This window comes from Cucurbita maxima, unplaced genomic scaffold, assembly GCF_002738345.1.
Source record: "Cucurbita maxima cultivar Rimu unplaced genomic scaffold, Cmax_1.0 Cma_Scf00018, whole genome shotgun sequence".
Classification (NCBI taxonomy): Eukaryota; Viridiplantae; Streptophyta; class Magnoliopsida; order Cucurbitales; family Cucurbitaceae; genus Cucurbita; species Cucurbita maxima.
In genome coordinates this window covers 2,241,066-2,253,156 of record NW_019272034.1, presented here as the reverse complement: position 1 = coordinate 2,253,156, position 12,091 = coordinate 2,241,066, and the positions used below count along the sequence as shown (strand labels likewise).

At 31.9% G+C, this 12,091-nt stretch overlaps 4 protein-coding genes across 4 annotated transcripts in view; 2 read left to right on the top strand and 2 right to left on the bottom strand.

The window, feature by feature from the left end:
- Positions 1 to 514: 514 nt before the first annotated feature.
- LOC111492809 (serine carboxypeptidase-like 25) lies at positions 515 to 5,975 on the bottom strand. Its single transcript, XM_023142273.1, has 8 exons — positions 5,624 to 5,975; positions 3,716 to 3,919; positions 2,327 to 2,502; positions 1,858 to 2,142; positions 1,610 to 1,740; positions 1,443 to 1,538; positions 998 to 1,103; positions 515 to 858 (listed from the first exon to the last, which is right to left on the bottom strand). The coding sequence occupies exons 1-8, from the start codon at positions 5,892 to 5,894 to the stop codon at positions 715 to 717; spliced, it is 1,413 nt and encodes a 470-aa protein (XP_022998041.1). The 5' UTR covers positions 5,895 to 5,975; the 3' UTR covers positions 515 to 714.
- LOC111492805 (LRR receptor-like serine/threonine-protein kinase RPK2) overlaps positions 4,592 to 12,091 on the top strand; it is a 12,858-nt gene continuing 5,358 nt past the window's right edge. Inside the window, exons 1-2 of the mRNA XM_023142268.1 lie at positions 4,592 to 4,596; positions 10,249 to 10,254. The gene's annotated coding sequence lies outside the window, so the exon portion shown is untranslated. The remainder of the gene's footprint in view (positions 4,597 to 10,248; positions 10,255 to 12,091) is intronic.
- LOC111492813 lies at positions 9,793 to 10,722 on the top strand. The gene is made up of 3 exons (XM_023142280.1): positions 9,793 to 10,293; positions 10,372 to 10,456; positions 10,556 to 10,722. The coding sequence occupies exons 1-3, from the start codon at positions 9,896 to 9,898 to the stop codon at positions 10,595 to 10,597; spliced, it is 525 nt and encodes a 174-aa protein (XP_022998048.1). The 5' UTR covers positions 9,793 to 9,895; the 3' UTR covers positions 10,598 to 10,722.
- Positions 11,089 to 11,855, bottom strand: LOC111492814 (protein CHLORORESPIRATORY REDUCTION 7, chloroplastic). The gene is made up of 3 exons (XM_023142281.1): positions 11,732 to 11,855; positions 11,548 to 11,657; positions 11,089 to 11,454 (listed from the first exon to the last, which is right to left on the bottom strand). The coding sequence occupies exons 1-3, from the start codon at positions 11,808 to 11,810 to the stop codon at positions 11,176 to 11,178; spliced, it is 468 nt and encodes a 155-aa protein (XP_022998049.1). The 5' UTR covers positions 11,811 to 11,855; the 3' UTR covers positions 11,089 to 11,175.

The following is a 12,091-nucleotide window of genomic DNA, read 5'->3' as shown; positions in this document are numbered from 1 at the left end:
AGACTAAGAACATATAGATGGGGAGATGCTTGGTGTCATGATCATGCTTGTCCAAAGCGTGTTACCTACGATCGCGTGTTCGTTACATGCCAAAACCTTTGTGATGTATCATTTTACTGCTTTCCTTTACCGCTTTCATAATGTATAGTTTCTTATTGTATTTTTTTAAGTATATGACATTTCGGCAGAATCGTGTCTACGCGTTGGAAACCCTGAATTGCCTCAGAATATACTATAAGGGGATGCGACCCGTCCTCAATTCTTTCAACCTGGAGTTATATGCTATTTAAACCGTTGGGTTACATTTTCCACTTATAGCCTATAACATTGCTTTCTTCATTTCTCTCAAGATTCGTTTCGAACCTTTTTTCTAAAATCTCTCTCTGTCTCCGTTTTCTAAAACTTTATTTTTAAAGTAGGATCATAGGCTTGGGTATACGTGTCGTTAGGTTCAAGACGACACGATTTCGAGTGGACAGAGTCAATAATTTAAATGAAAAAATAAAAAAAAAAGTTCATGGTGCAATGAAGATTTGTCACATTTTAGAATTATGACTTAAAAAGAAATTCACAATTACATAATGATCCCATCGTAAATTACTTCTATCCCCTTTTCTCCTTCCCCAATCCCCAAATCTGCTAATAGTTTCAAAGAATTAGAACATTACATTCCACCAATTTCTTCCTTCCGAAGAGAATCATGAAAATGGGATTTCAAGATTTTGGCAGCGGTTCTCCTTTGATGAAAGATTTGAAAAGCTGAAGAGCTGCTCTTGGTTTGAACAACGGAACTTCATGCCCTGCTCCTCTCACTGTTGCGAAGGTAAGCCCTTCATAAACCTCTGTCCAACCTCCCACCTTCATCAAAACCAAAAAAAATCCACAAATTTTGATTTCATTTCCCAATTCAGTCACCCATTATCATAGATTTTGTTTCTTTGAATTGGTTGTTTTGATGTTCATATTGAAATGCAATTCAATGAGGTGGAAAACTGACCTGGTTTTTGACATACCATGGATACCATGGAACTTTCGTAGTTAATTTCAGCTGTGAAATGGAATATCTTGTTGCTGTTACAGGCACCACTGAGTCCACATCTCCACTGCAAATAGCAAATCATATCCAAGAAAATTGAGCATATCAGGTGTTTGACAAAATGCCCAAAAGAACATGAAATGTCTTTATTAGCATGATTCATTGATAGATATCATTTCCAAGAAATTGAGCATCAGGTGTTTGAGAAAATGCCCAAAAGAAATGAAATGTCTTTATTAGCATGATTCATTCAGAGATATCGTATAAGATAAAGAGATTTAACCGGTACGAATTGTCCTAGTAATCATTGGCTATAGCATATGAATTGGAAGCATTATCCTAAGAGATTAATCAAAATGAGTAGTATCAATGAAAGATGGGCACAAACATGTAGAAGCTGACTAACCTGAAAACCCACACTCTCATGCCACTTGATATCAACTCCCTGTAAATTGGAAGGATCGATACGTCGGTGTCATTCCAATTTCGGTTCAAGATTTCGCTGCACAAAAGGAAAGGTTGTTTGTTTGTTCATGGCAACAAATATACTCATGGGCATAATGCACTCTTTACCTGCAAGCAGTCCATCTATAAGGAATTTTTGTTATGTTGGCATGAAGAGCTTTCTGTACATCTGGCCTATTGTAGTATATTTCTGCATATTTCTCAGTACATGGATCATAGCCGGCCATTTGCCTGAATGCCTGATAGATAGTTCATGAACTCAACATTATTAATGACTTGAATCTCTTTTTTTTTTTTTTTTTTTTTTTTTTCTTTTCAAGATGATTTGGTTTGCAGCATAAACAGAGAATAGATACCCTGTGAGGTCGGTGAGGCAATCGCATTGTACTCTGACGGGTTGCGAGGCTACCGTCCGAGTGGTTGCAAGGAGGTGCATAAATGTTGTACTGATCAATGTTCCCAAACTCTTTATCCATGGCATAGGTGTACAAGGACTCACACTCGTTCGATTCCTTTTGTCGACTAAAATCACAAGTGTTAATGAGCTCGTGGTACGTCTTATCCGAGATCATAGCATGACTCCACCAGTAAGTTACTGTCCCTAAGTTGTCGTAGTAGTTGTCTGTCACAGCATTGCCAACCTGCGTTTCATTCACTTTTCATTCCACATAGCATTCATGATTTACATCAAGCTAAGATTCACTCCGCTTCTAACCCAGATATAACATAATGTACGAGTTCGTGTTTCGAATTGTAACAGATACAAAGTGATTGGCACAACGAAATGAAAGTACAGTGGCCCGAAAAGCCATGAGAGGAAGTTACCATGATTCCCTTGAGATGAATAGGGTGGGAGGATTTTGCATTGTAGGCCAAGATTTCTCTGGCAAGCTGAGGAACATAGTGACCAGCATAGCTTTCTCCCGTGAGAAAAACGTCGCAGTTCTTGTACCTCGGGAAACGATCGAGCCATCGCACGAGGAATTCCAGAGAATCCTTCGCTGAAACAATGTTTATTGATCAGGTACATATAATTCAACTAGTCTAACTTGAATCAAAATGCAAAAGGATTGAACTTTAGCTCCCAAAAGAGAATATGCAGAGTACTTTCCATAGTACAATGGAAGTGTTCAACAAAGTTTGAACATCTTAGAATCTCACTTTTAGCTAAATAATTCAGAGGCCATTCTTTAAACACATACCATTCAAAAATACAAAACAAAATAACTTTGAAATTCGAAAAATGAAAATTAAAATTGAAAATTCGACACACATCGCGTTTAATAAATCTTTAAAAAGAAATTAAAAGCGTTTATTAAAACTTAGAATTTCTAATTTTATGTCTGATAGTTTTTTTAGTTTATTAAGACATTTTAGTCTATATTATAATTTTTTTAATAATTGACATTGGGTTAGATTTGTCTAATTTAATTTCAATAACATAATAATATACAAGATTAAAACCTTTATAAATATTTTTTAAAATTTTAAAAATTTATTAAACATTTTTCAAATTATTTGTCTATTAACATAAAATCAACTGCGGTTGAGAGCATTCTATTCTGATGCAGTCGACAAAACTAGTCGTTTATCAAGGGTGAATATGGCTGCCACGACTCACGCTCACACGGAATTAACTAGATGTGAAGCACACTAGCCACGCCGCGGTCTGAAAAGATTTGGTCAACTATTTGGAGAAAAAAAAAACTAAATAATTTTTTTTTTTTTTTTTTATGAAATTTATGGTGAAGTGACAATTCAATTGTTGAGTGCCGTGAATCATTTAATTTCAGAACTAAAATTTTTGAATTGATATTTGGTCAAGATTTTATTTATTATAGAAAACATATTTTTTTAAAATTTACAAAAGTNATCTTTCTACAAAAAAAAAAAAAAAAAAAAAAAAAAAAAAAAAAAAAAAAAAAAAAAAAATCACTTTTCAAAATAAAACTGTCAAATCAGATTTTAGAGTTTATGAATCTGAAAAGCTATTATGTACTTATTAATTATAAAAATAATATTTAAAAAAATATACATTTTAATTTTTTTTTTTTTTTTTGGTCTGAATTAAGTGTCTTATGATTTAGATTTTCTTATTAAGTAATTTTAAAAATATTTATTAAACATTAAAAATTATATTGTAACTTATAAAAATAAAACAATAACATTATTGTGAGTCTAAATATTTGAGGAGATGAAATAAGAGGAAGATACCAGTACGATGGTCACCCGTATCGAGCAAGTCAGAGGAGCGATTGGTATAGGAGAACCCGACCCCGGCCGGAGTTTCGAGGAAGAGGAGGTTGGCGACGGAGTTCCAAGAGAACTTGTTGGTGACTAGGCCGGAGGCCGTCTTATTGATTCTAAATGGACCAATTTCTTCCGAAGCTCCATAGGCTATGGAGGAGCAACCCGGACCTAACAATTCAATCAAATAACAATTATTACAATTATTCTTTTAATGAAAAATAGTTTTTCTAAAACCAACAAATAAATAAATTATGAAAATGAGCTTCTCTGCGCTCCACATGACCGGAACGGCCGGTCAAAATTGGTTCATCATCAAAGTCATGCTTCAAAGCATAAATGCCATGTGACACATAATGGAAGCAAATGTTACTTACTCTTTACTCCATATAGATATGCATTATTCTTTCTTTTTTTTTAAATTATTATTATTTTTCCGACACTCGATACTATCAGAGAAGTTGAGCGGTGAAAAAGAGAGACAATAATGATGAACGAACGATAAAAATCACTTTTCAATATATCTACTAGTAATGACTCAAGTTCAACAATTTCAGTTTCTAATAATAACTCAAGCCCACCGCTAGCAGATGTTGTCCGTGTTAACCCATTACATATCGCTATCAGCCTCATAATTTTAAAATACGTCTTCTAGAGAGAAATTTACACGCCCTTAAAAAGAATGTTTTATTCCCCTCTTAAATCGAGCACAATAAAATTTGATAACGTAGTTAGAGAGGTTCGAAGGTGGGCAATGGCATTGATGGTTTTGGCACCAAATACATAGCTGACAAGATAAATGGCAGCTGCCCTTGTCCTTGTCCTTTTATTTATTAGTAGGAGGCCCTCTTCCTTTTTGCTTGACTTTATAATTATAAATAAACGTCTAAATAATCGACAGTGAATGAAAATAGTATTAACTTGAATAAATCGTTAGAAACATTTTCACTATATTGATGACGGGTGTTCGTGTTTAATAATAAATAGACTTTTTTTTTATTTTTTTTAAAAGGGTAAAAGACACAAATTTCCAATCAAAATAAAATATTTTAAACTAAAATACAAGAATAATAATTAATTAAATATTTTTGAAAAGGAAAAGAGAAATTATTTAATTTTGAAAAATATATGTATTTAGTATTACTTGTACAACCAACTGGTGGTTGGATCATCATTCCAAGCCACAGTCGGGCAGTCAAGTATGAGAACCCTTCTCTCTCTCTCTTTCTCTCTCTTGCCCTACTTGTTTAGGGCAGTTTCTCTCTCTAGTTTATTTTAGGGCTTTTATGATTGTGTGATGGGGAGTTATTAACCGTGCATGTCCTTTTACTGCAGTAAATAAAACTAAGTACTACCCACCACAAACGGCTAAATTTCAATTTCAATCCAAATTAAATAAATAAATAAATAAATCCTCTCATTTTCAAAGCCGCAATTAAAGTTTTTACACAGTTCCAAGAATTTCTCTCTATATTTATATTTATATTTATTTTCGTCTCATAAATATCATAATATCTTGTCGGCAACGGAAAATTAAATTTTATAAATTGGAGCCACAGCTAATTTTAATTAATGGGGCTTCTTTTTCCTTTTATAGAACGTCGACTGTAATGGGTTTTACTAGAAAAAAAAAATATATTTTTTATAAATTTAGTTTTATTATTAAATTTTAATTAAAAAAATTAATTGAATTAGTTGGTAGAGGAAAAAGACAATTGAAAATCATGTTACTCCAATGCAGCCGATGAAACAGTGCCTACATTTTTTTTTTTAATTTTTTTTATTATAATTCTTAATTTACTAAAAAAATAAGTAATAATAATAATAATAATAATAATAATAATGTGTAAAGGATGGGGAGAGATTGAGACTGACCTCCATTGAGCCAGATGACGAGGGGCTTGGAGAGGGGTTGGAGGGAGGCTTCAGTGAGCCAGTAGAAGAGGGCTCGACCTGCCACGTGGTTCACGGTCACGTACCCGGAGAACTGCTCGAACGACACCTCCGGCTGACCTGGCAGGCTGGAGATTCTGTCCGCCGCGGCTGCCTTTTGTTCATGGCTTCCGGCGTGGCCGTGAATGGGAGAAGAAATGAGTTGGAGGAGGAAAAAGGCGGTGGCTGTGAAGTAGATCTGAGAGATTGCCATCACGGTGGCGGACCACGGCGGAGAGGGTGGCGGAGGGGTTTTTCTTTTTTTTCTTTTTTAGTTTGTGTGTGTGAGAGAGAGTTTGACGGGGAAGACTGGTTTTCAGTGTGGATTAAATAGAAAACAGAGAGAGAGAAATGAAGAAATGTTTTTTTTTTTTTTTTTTTAATACTTATTTATTTAATTTTATTATCTAATTTTTTTTTTTGGGTATGAATCGGTTTTATTGAATGTTATAATTCGTAACCGAACTCTTGAGGTATAAACGGTGATTACCATGATAACGCCTCATGTCTAACATTCAGATCACACTTTGCAATTTAGATTCAGCATTTAATGGTTCTAATATTCTCTTACATTACTTAAGATATAGTCATGTTATTGGTTCATCTTGAAACATTTTAACAGTGAGTAAGATAATCGCATGCTAACACGTGTACTTTTAACATATTTTGCTATGGCTTACATATTACGTAGAAAAAATTCTCGGTACCTTACTGAAAATAAGATTATTTCAAGTAAAATACACTTAATTTTGTAATTTTTACGACTAAGACATCGAAAAAAATTACAACTTATTTTTCAATGACAAAACTACGTGCTTATGTTGAAAAATTTACGTTGGTATATATGAATAGTTTTTACTATTATAAACATTTTAAGACAAGTAGATAACGTGGTCATATCCCAAGGAAAGAATACTAACCAAAATTTCAAAAATACCCTTTTAAACATGGAATTTATTTAACTCGTATTTTAGATGATTCTCGTGGGATTACAATTTTTTCAAGAAAAACATAATTAAATTAGGTGAGTGCCCATATCAAGTCTTGAGCATATAATTAATCTTTGATAATTATATATCCATTTGGAAATTAGTTTGATGTGAAATTATCCTCTGCTAATCCTCCATTAATTCCACTAAATAAATTTAATCACAATTTGCTTGAAAACATTTCCCCCATTTTCTGCTCTTTTCCATTGTCCAATAATAAATGTAAATTATTATATATTTCTATTTTTCATTTAACAATAATAATAATAATAATTTGTCATATGTGTATTTTTTTAAAAACGAACTATTTATTTATCCCTTGAGGCAATTATTGGGTATTCAAAGAAGGGACTGATCATGTACTAAAAAACAAAGACCAATAAGATATCAAATATTTTGTATCATTTAATTTATAAGATAAAAAAACATAATAAAAACAAAGGAAATTATTGATGCTTGCCTTCAATTTTTTTTTTTTTTTTTTTTTTTTTTTTTTTTTTTTTTTTTTTTTTTTTTTTTTTTTTTTTTTTTTTTTTTTTCTCTTGGGGGGAAAAAATTCTCAAGCAATTCACTCGAGCATAGTTCAAGTTGTCTCGAACAATATTATTGCATCACTTCATAAGATGTAAGTTTCGATATTCTTCATTAAAAATTCCAAAAATTATTCGGGTATTTTTTAAAAAATTATTTTAATTTAGTGTTTATTAGTTTTAATTGCTAAACTAATTATTTTGTTTTAATCTATACAATTTGTATATAAATTTTCTGTTAAAAAAAATTATATTGAAAGTTGACTAATTAATTCCCTTATTTAAGGGATTGTACCAATATTTTTTTAGATTACGAAATATAAAAAATGGAGAGAAGTAAATTACAAGTTTAGTCTTAAATAATAAAAAAACTATCTAATATAACCTTCATTTTTGAGTTTGTATTTAACATGTGATTAAACAATAAATATGTCTAATAAATTTGGAGTAATTAAATCTTAAAAAATAATAATTGATTTATTAGATAAAATAAAATCGTAAACTTAAATGATGTATGTTGGAGGTTCCATAAATTAAAAAAAATGTAAAATATATCAGAATACTAATTCGATAAAATAAAATAGCATATTTTTTTAATTTTGAGAACTTGTCACATAAATACAAGAATTTAGAGAATTTAACTAAAAAAGAATTTAAAAAAAATCGAATTTGTAGCAAAGGTGCCTAATAAATGCGTATTTTATTTTATTTTATTATAAAAATAATAAATAAAATATAATGTAATTTCAAATAAGGCAATGTTTGGTGGTTGTGATAAATGAAGGGTTTAATTTTGCTAACAAATTTTATTTTTCCAAAATTAGAGAAAAAAAAAAGTTTTTTTTTTTTTTGTTTGGCAAAGCTTAGTTTAATTGATGCCACGTGTAATTATTAATCCATTTATCTAAAAGTAATATGACACTTTTTTTACCAAATCTTTTCTTTTGTTTCTTTCTTACTTTTCTACCTTTTGAAATTTTACTATTTTAAGATTATTCTAATATTTTAACCTATTGTTTAATAGATTGCATTTTATGAATGTGCACCTTATTGATATAAACAGTAACTTTCACGATCATGAATAATAAAAATAATTTTGTAAGCGTATTTTTAGAGTTTGAGACAAAAATAGTAGTAAAAATGGGGGGTTTTATTCCTACAAATTTAATTTTATAACTAATAAATCAATTAATTTTTAAAAAATTTCCAATACAACTCAAAATTACACCAAACAGAAATCATATTCAATACGCTCTCTGATCGGTATGCCAAGATCGAGAGAAATCCCATCACTCTGTTTCCTTTTGTTTTTACCCATATTGAGGGAGTGCGAGATAAAACGGATAGGTAATAACAATAAAGACAATGTTGTCCCATCTCCCATGGAAGGATCCTTTCCCCTTTGTGGGTTGAGTAGCTTTGTTTTTTGTTGTTTCTTTATTGAAACAAAAGCATGAAAGGAATGATTTTGTAGGGATTTGACCATACCTAAACCATTTTCAATGGAACACACAAAATTAAATAACATAATTATAATTATATTTATTTTTATATAATATATATATTTGCAATTAAGGCTCTTCAAATAATGGAGGAAGAATGGGGAGAGAAATTGCATTTAATAAATACTTCCAACCACTCCCTTTGCAATAAATATCATATTTACTTCATTTAATCCCTTTTTCATTTTTTTAATTTCCAATAATTACAAAAAAAAAATTGATTTAAAACTGGATTATAAACTTATTCAACTCGGGTTTGGTTCATTGCATGAGTTTTTAACTAAGATATCATTTAATCGTGTCATAATAACTCGTAATATAAAATGTTGAGCCGGCTAATTATTCACGATCTTCATAAAAAAATAAATTTATGGTTGAATTTAATAATTTAGGATAAAATTGATTCACCAATGGTCAATTTTTTTTTTTACCTAAATTGATTCACCAACGATTTTATCTGAAATATTTATATACGACAAAATAGTGTAAAATTCAGTGTATCAAACCCAATTTTAGTATAAAATATTAAAATTAAAAAAGAAAAGGCTCATTTATTATTATTATTATTTTAATTAACAAAATTTAATATTTTAATGTGAAATATAGATTTTATTATTCACTTAGTGCCACTTTTTAAAATTTTAACCATAGTATATTTTAGCTGTGAATCTATGACATGGGATTTGATACTCAAATCCAACACATAATAGTTTCACATTTGAATCGTGATATTAACCAATAGAATATTTTAAAGACGTTTCTAAAGTTTTTAAAAAAAATTAAAATTTTTAAAATAAAATATTAACGATTTCTATTCGAAATATATATATTTTATTTTTTTTCTTTTGAGAAAGAGTGGAAATGGGCTTATCGCTCATGTTGACAGGTGGAGCTTGAGATTGAAATGGGCTTAGTTGGGCCTTCTGGAAGATAACAAGCCCAAATAGAAGCCCAAACTTTATTTTGAATACAGAAAATGGTCAAAACTCTCTTTTTCGGCTAAAATCGACCGTTGAAATTTATTTTTGTTTGTTACCTTTTTCTCCTCATCCTCCCCAACGTTCACTTCTCTGTTTTCCATTAAATAACTCTCACCTAATCCAATTCCTCATAGCTCAAATTCCCACAGAATCTTCACCTTTCTTCTTCATTCCCTTTTGAATATCTGTAATCCCTCGAAGCTCATCGGTTCCAATGGAGATTGCGACTGAACCAGCCATTCCCACAACCCCAACTCAGTCAAAACCTGTAGATTCCGAACAACAATCTGAAACTTCCGGCGCCGGCGAAACGACGGCAACCCCGGAACTTGAAACGCCCATAAACGGAACCCCAGATCGAGAGAAGAAGGGAAAAGCCCAAAACCAAATGGAAAGTTCAAAATGTGAGTGTAAAACGCCAACCCCAGATGAGAAAACAGAGGAAAAACAGAGGATTTTGGTCCCTGTAAATGGTTTGATGATGGATCGATTGAAGGTGCCGAAGAGCCCGAACGTGGCTGGAGAAGTTAAACAAAGAGGGGGCATTGCATTTCCCAAGAATGGTACTCCGAATCGGCTGAAAGTGCCCAAAGCATTCAAATATCACGAAAGGTAATGGCTTAGAAGTGTGAGTTTTTGGTGTCCGATGTGAAAAGTGGTGAATTTGAAAGTGGTGATTCGCTGTTGTAGGTATACAAGTCCGACGGATTTGATGATGTCGCCTATCACCAAAGGCCTTCTCGCCAGAACCAGGAAAGGGGCTGTCCCTTCCAAGGTTAGCTGTCTTCTTTCTCTAACTAACTCTTTGTTATAATTATCATTCTTTTAGATTAACAAGTTTGAAGGGTTTTGTGTTCTTGTTCTGTTGATGCAGATGCATGAGCTGAGAATTTCGGAGATGAGTCTTCATAGCTGAATAAATGGGTTCTTATGGGCCTCCAAAATTTCATGAGTTCTTCTCTTTTCATTTCCATTGCTTCTTGTATCACTTCTTTATGAATATATAGTAGAATTTAATTCATTGTTCTAATAATATTGTGTTAAATCATCCCGGACAAAGAAGACGAGCCATTCAACACAAATTTGATACCATTGAATCCTGTTCATTAATGAACTCGTGTACTCACAAACCCAAAAACAGAAATTTAACAAAAATATATAAAGATTTATGTGGTTTGGAGAGAAGAAATTCTCTTATAATCCATGTGTAACAACAAATCTAGTGCTGAGAATCTCTGTACAAAAGTTTTCCAACAGCCACCTAAATAGACACTTAATCAAACTCAATACATCTCAACCATTTCTTAGAGGGTCCTTTATATAAGCACAAGAGCATTAATGTCATACATTCATGTATCAAATGGAAGCTAAATGAATGAGAGATGAACTTAATAAATTAGAGTTATGAATCAAATAAATGTCAATATATGTATAGGAGATTCAAATTCAACTATCCTTTCGAGTTCACAAAAAAACTAATCAAGTCGCGAAGAATCACTCAAGGCAAACTTGATACCATTGAATCGAACCGATATCTCCATCGATTTCGAGTTCACAAACGAACTTAACCAAGAAAGAAACAGCTTCCTCGATGGATTCAAAGCGTTGGAGATCAGGTGGAAGAGCTTCTCCTGGCCAATTTTGAAGCCAACCTTTCAAAATGGCTTCCAATTCGTGTTTGGAAACAAATTTCTCATCTTCTCCAGGCTCCAAAAGCACATACGTATCACTACTTTCATTTGCTCTTCTTCTTCTTCTACTACTCGCATATACCTAAACATTCCCCCTCATAACTCTTAGTTCATACTTCGTTTCCATTCAAAAATGGTAAGAGAAAAGCCATAAAAACAGTGAAATTGGATAAACCTTGATTTGTTGCTGATGTCTGGAGGCAGTAGGCAGCTTGGGAAGAAGAAAGGAAGCAGCACCCGACAAGCACTTGGAGTTCTGCTGTTCTGTTCTTCTTCGTCTTCTTACTGTACTCCAAAAAAGAAAAAAAAAATGAAAATCTAAACATAAAATAGAAGAAAAGAAAAGGGTAATTTCGTACATGGGTAGAGGGTAGAATTGGAATAAGAAATTATTCCATTGAAGCTCTGGAAGTGCTTGTGAAGACCTGCTCTCTCCATTTGATGCACTCTGAAGCTTCAACTGAAACAAACCCTCGTTGATTTCTTGGGGATAATGCTTTAACACTCACCAAGCTGTTTTGTTCAGCTTCTTTCCACTGTTTGCCCTCCATTTTCTTCTTATTTACCATTTTACCCCTTATTTCCAATTCATAAAAAGTTTATCAAAATACCAAAAGAAAATAAAATATTAAACTCGAGAATTCTATTAGGGTCCGAGTAAAAATAAATAGAGAATTTTGTGAGATGAGACAAAAAAAAAAAAAAAAAAAAAAATAAAC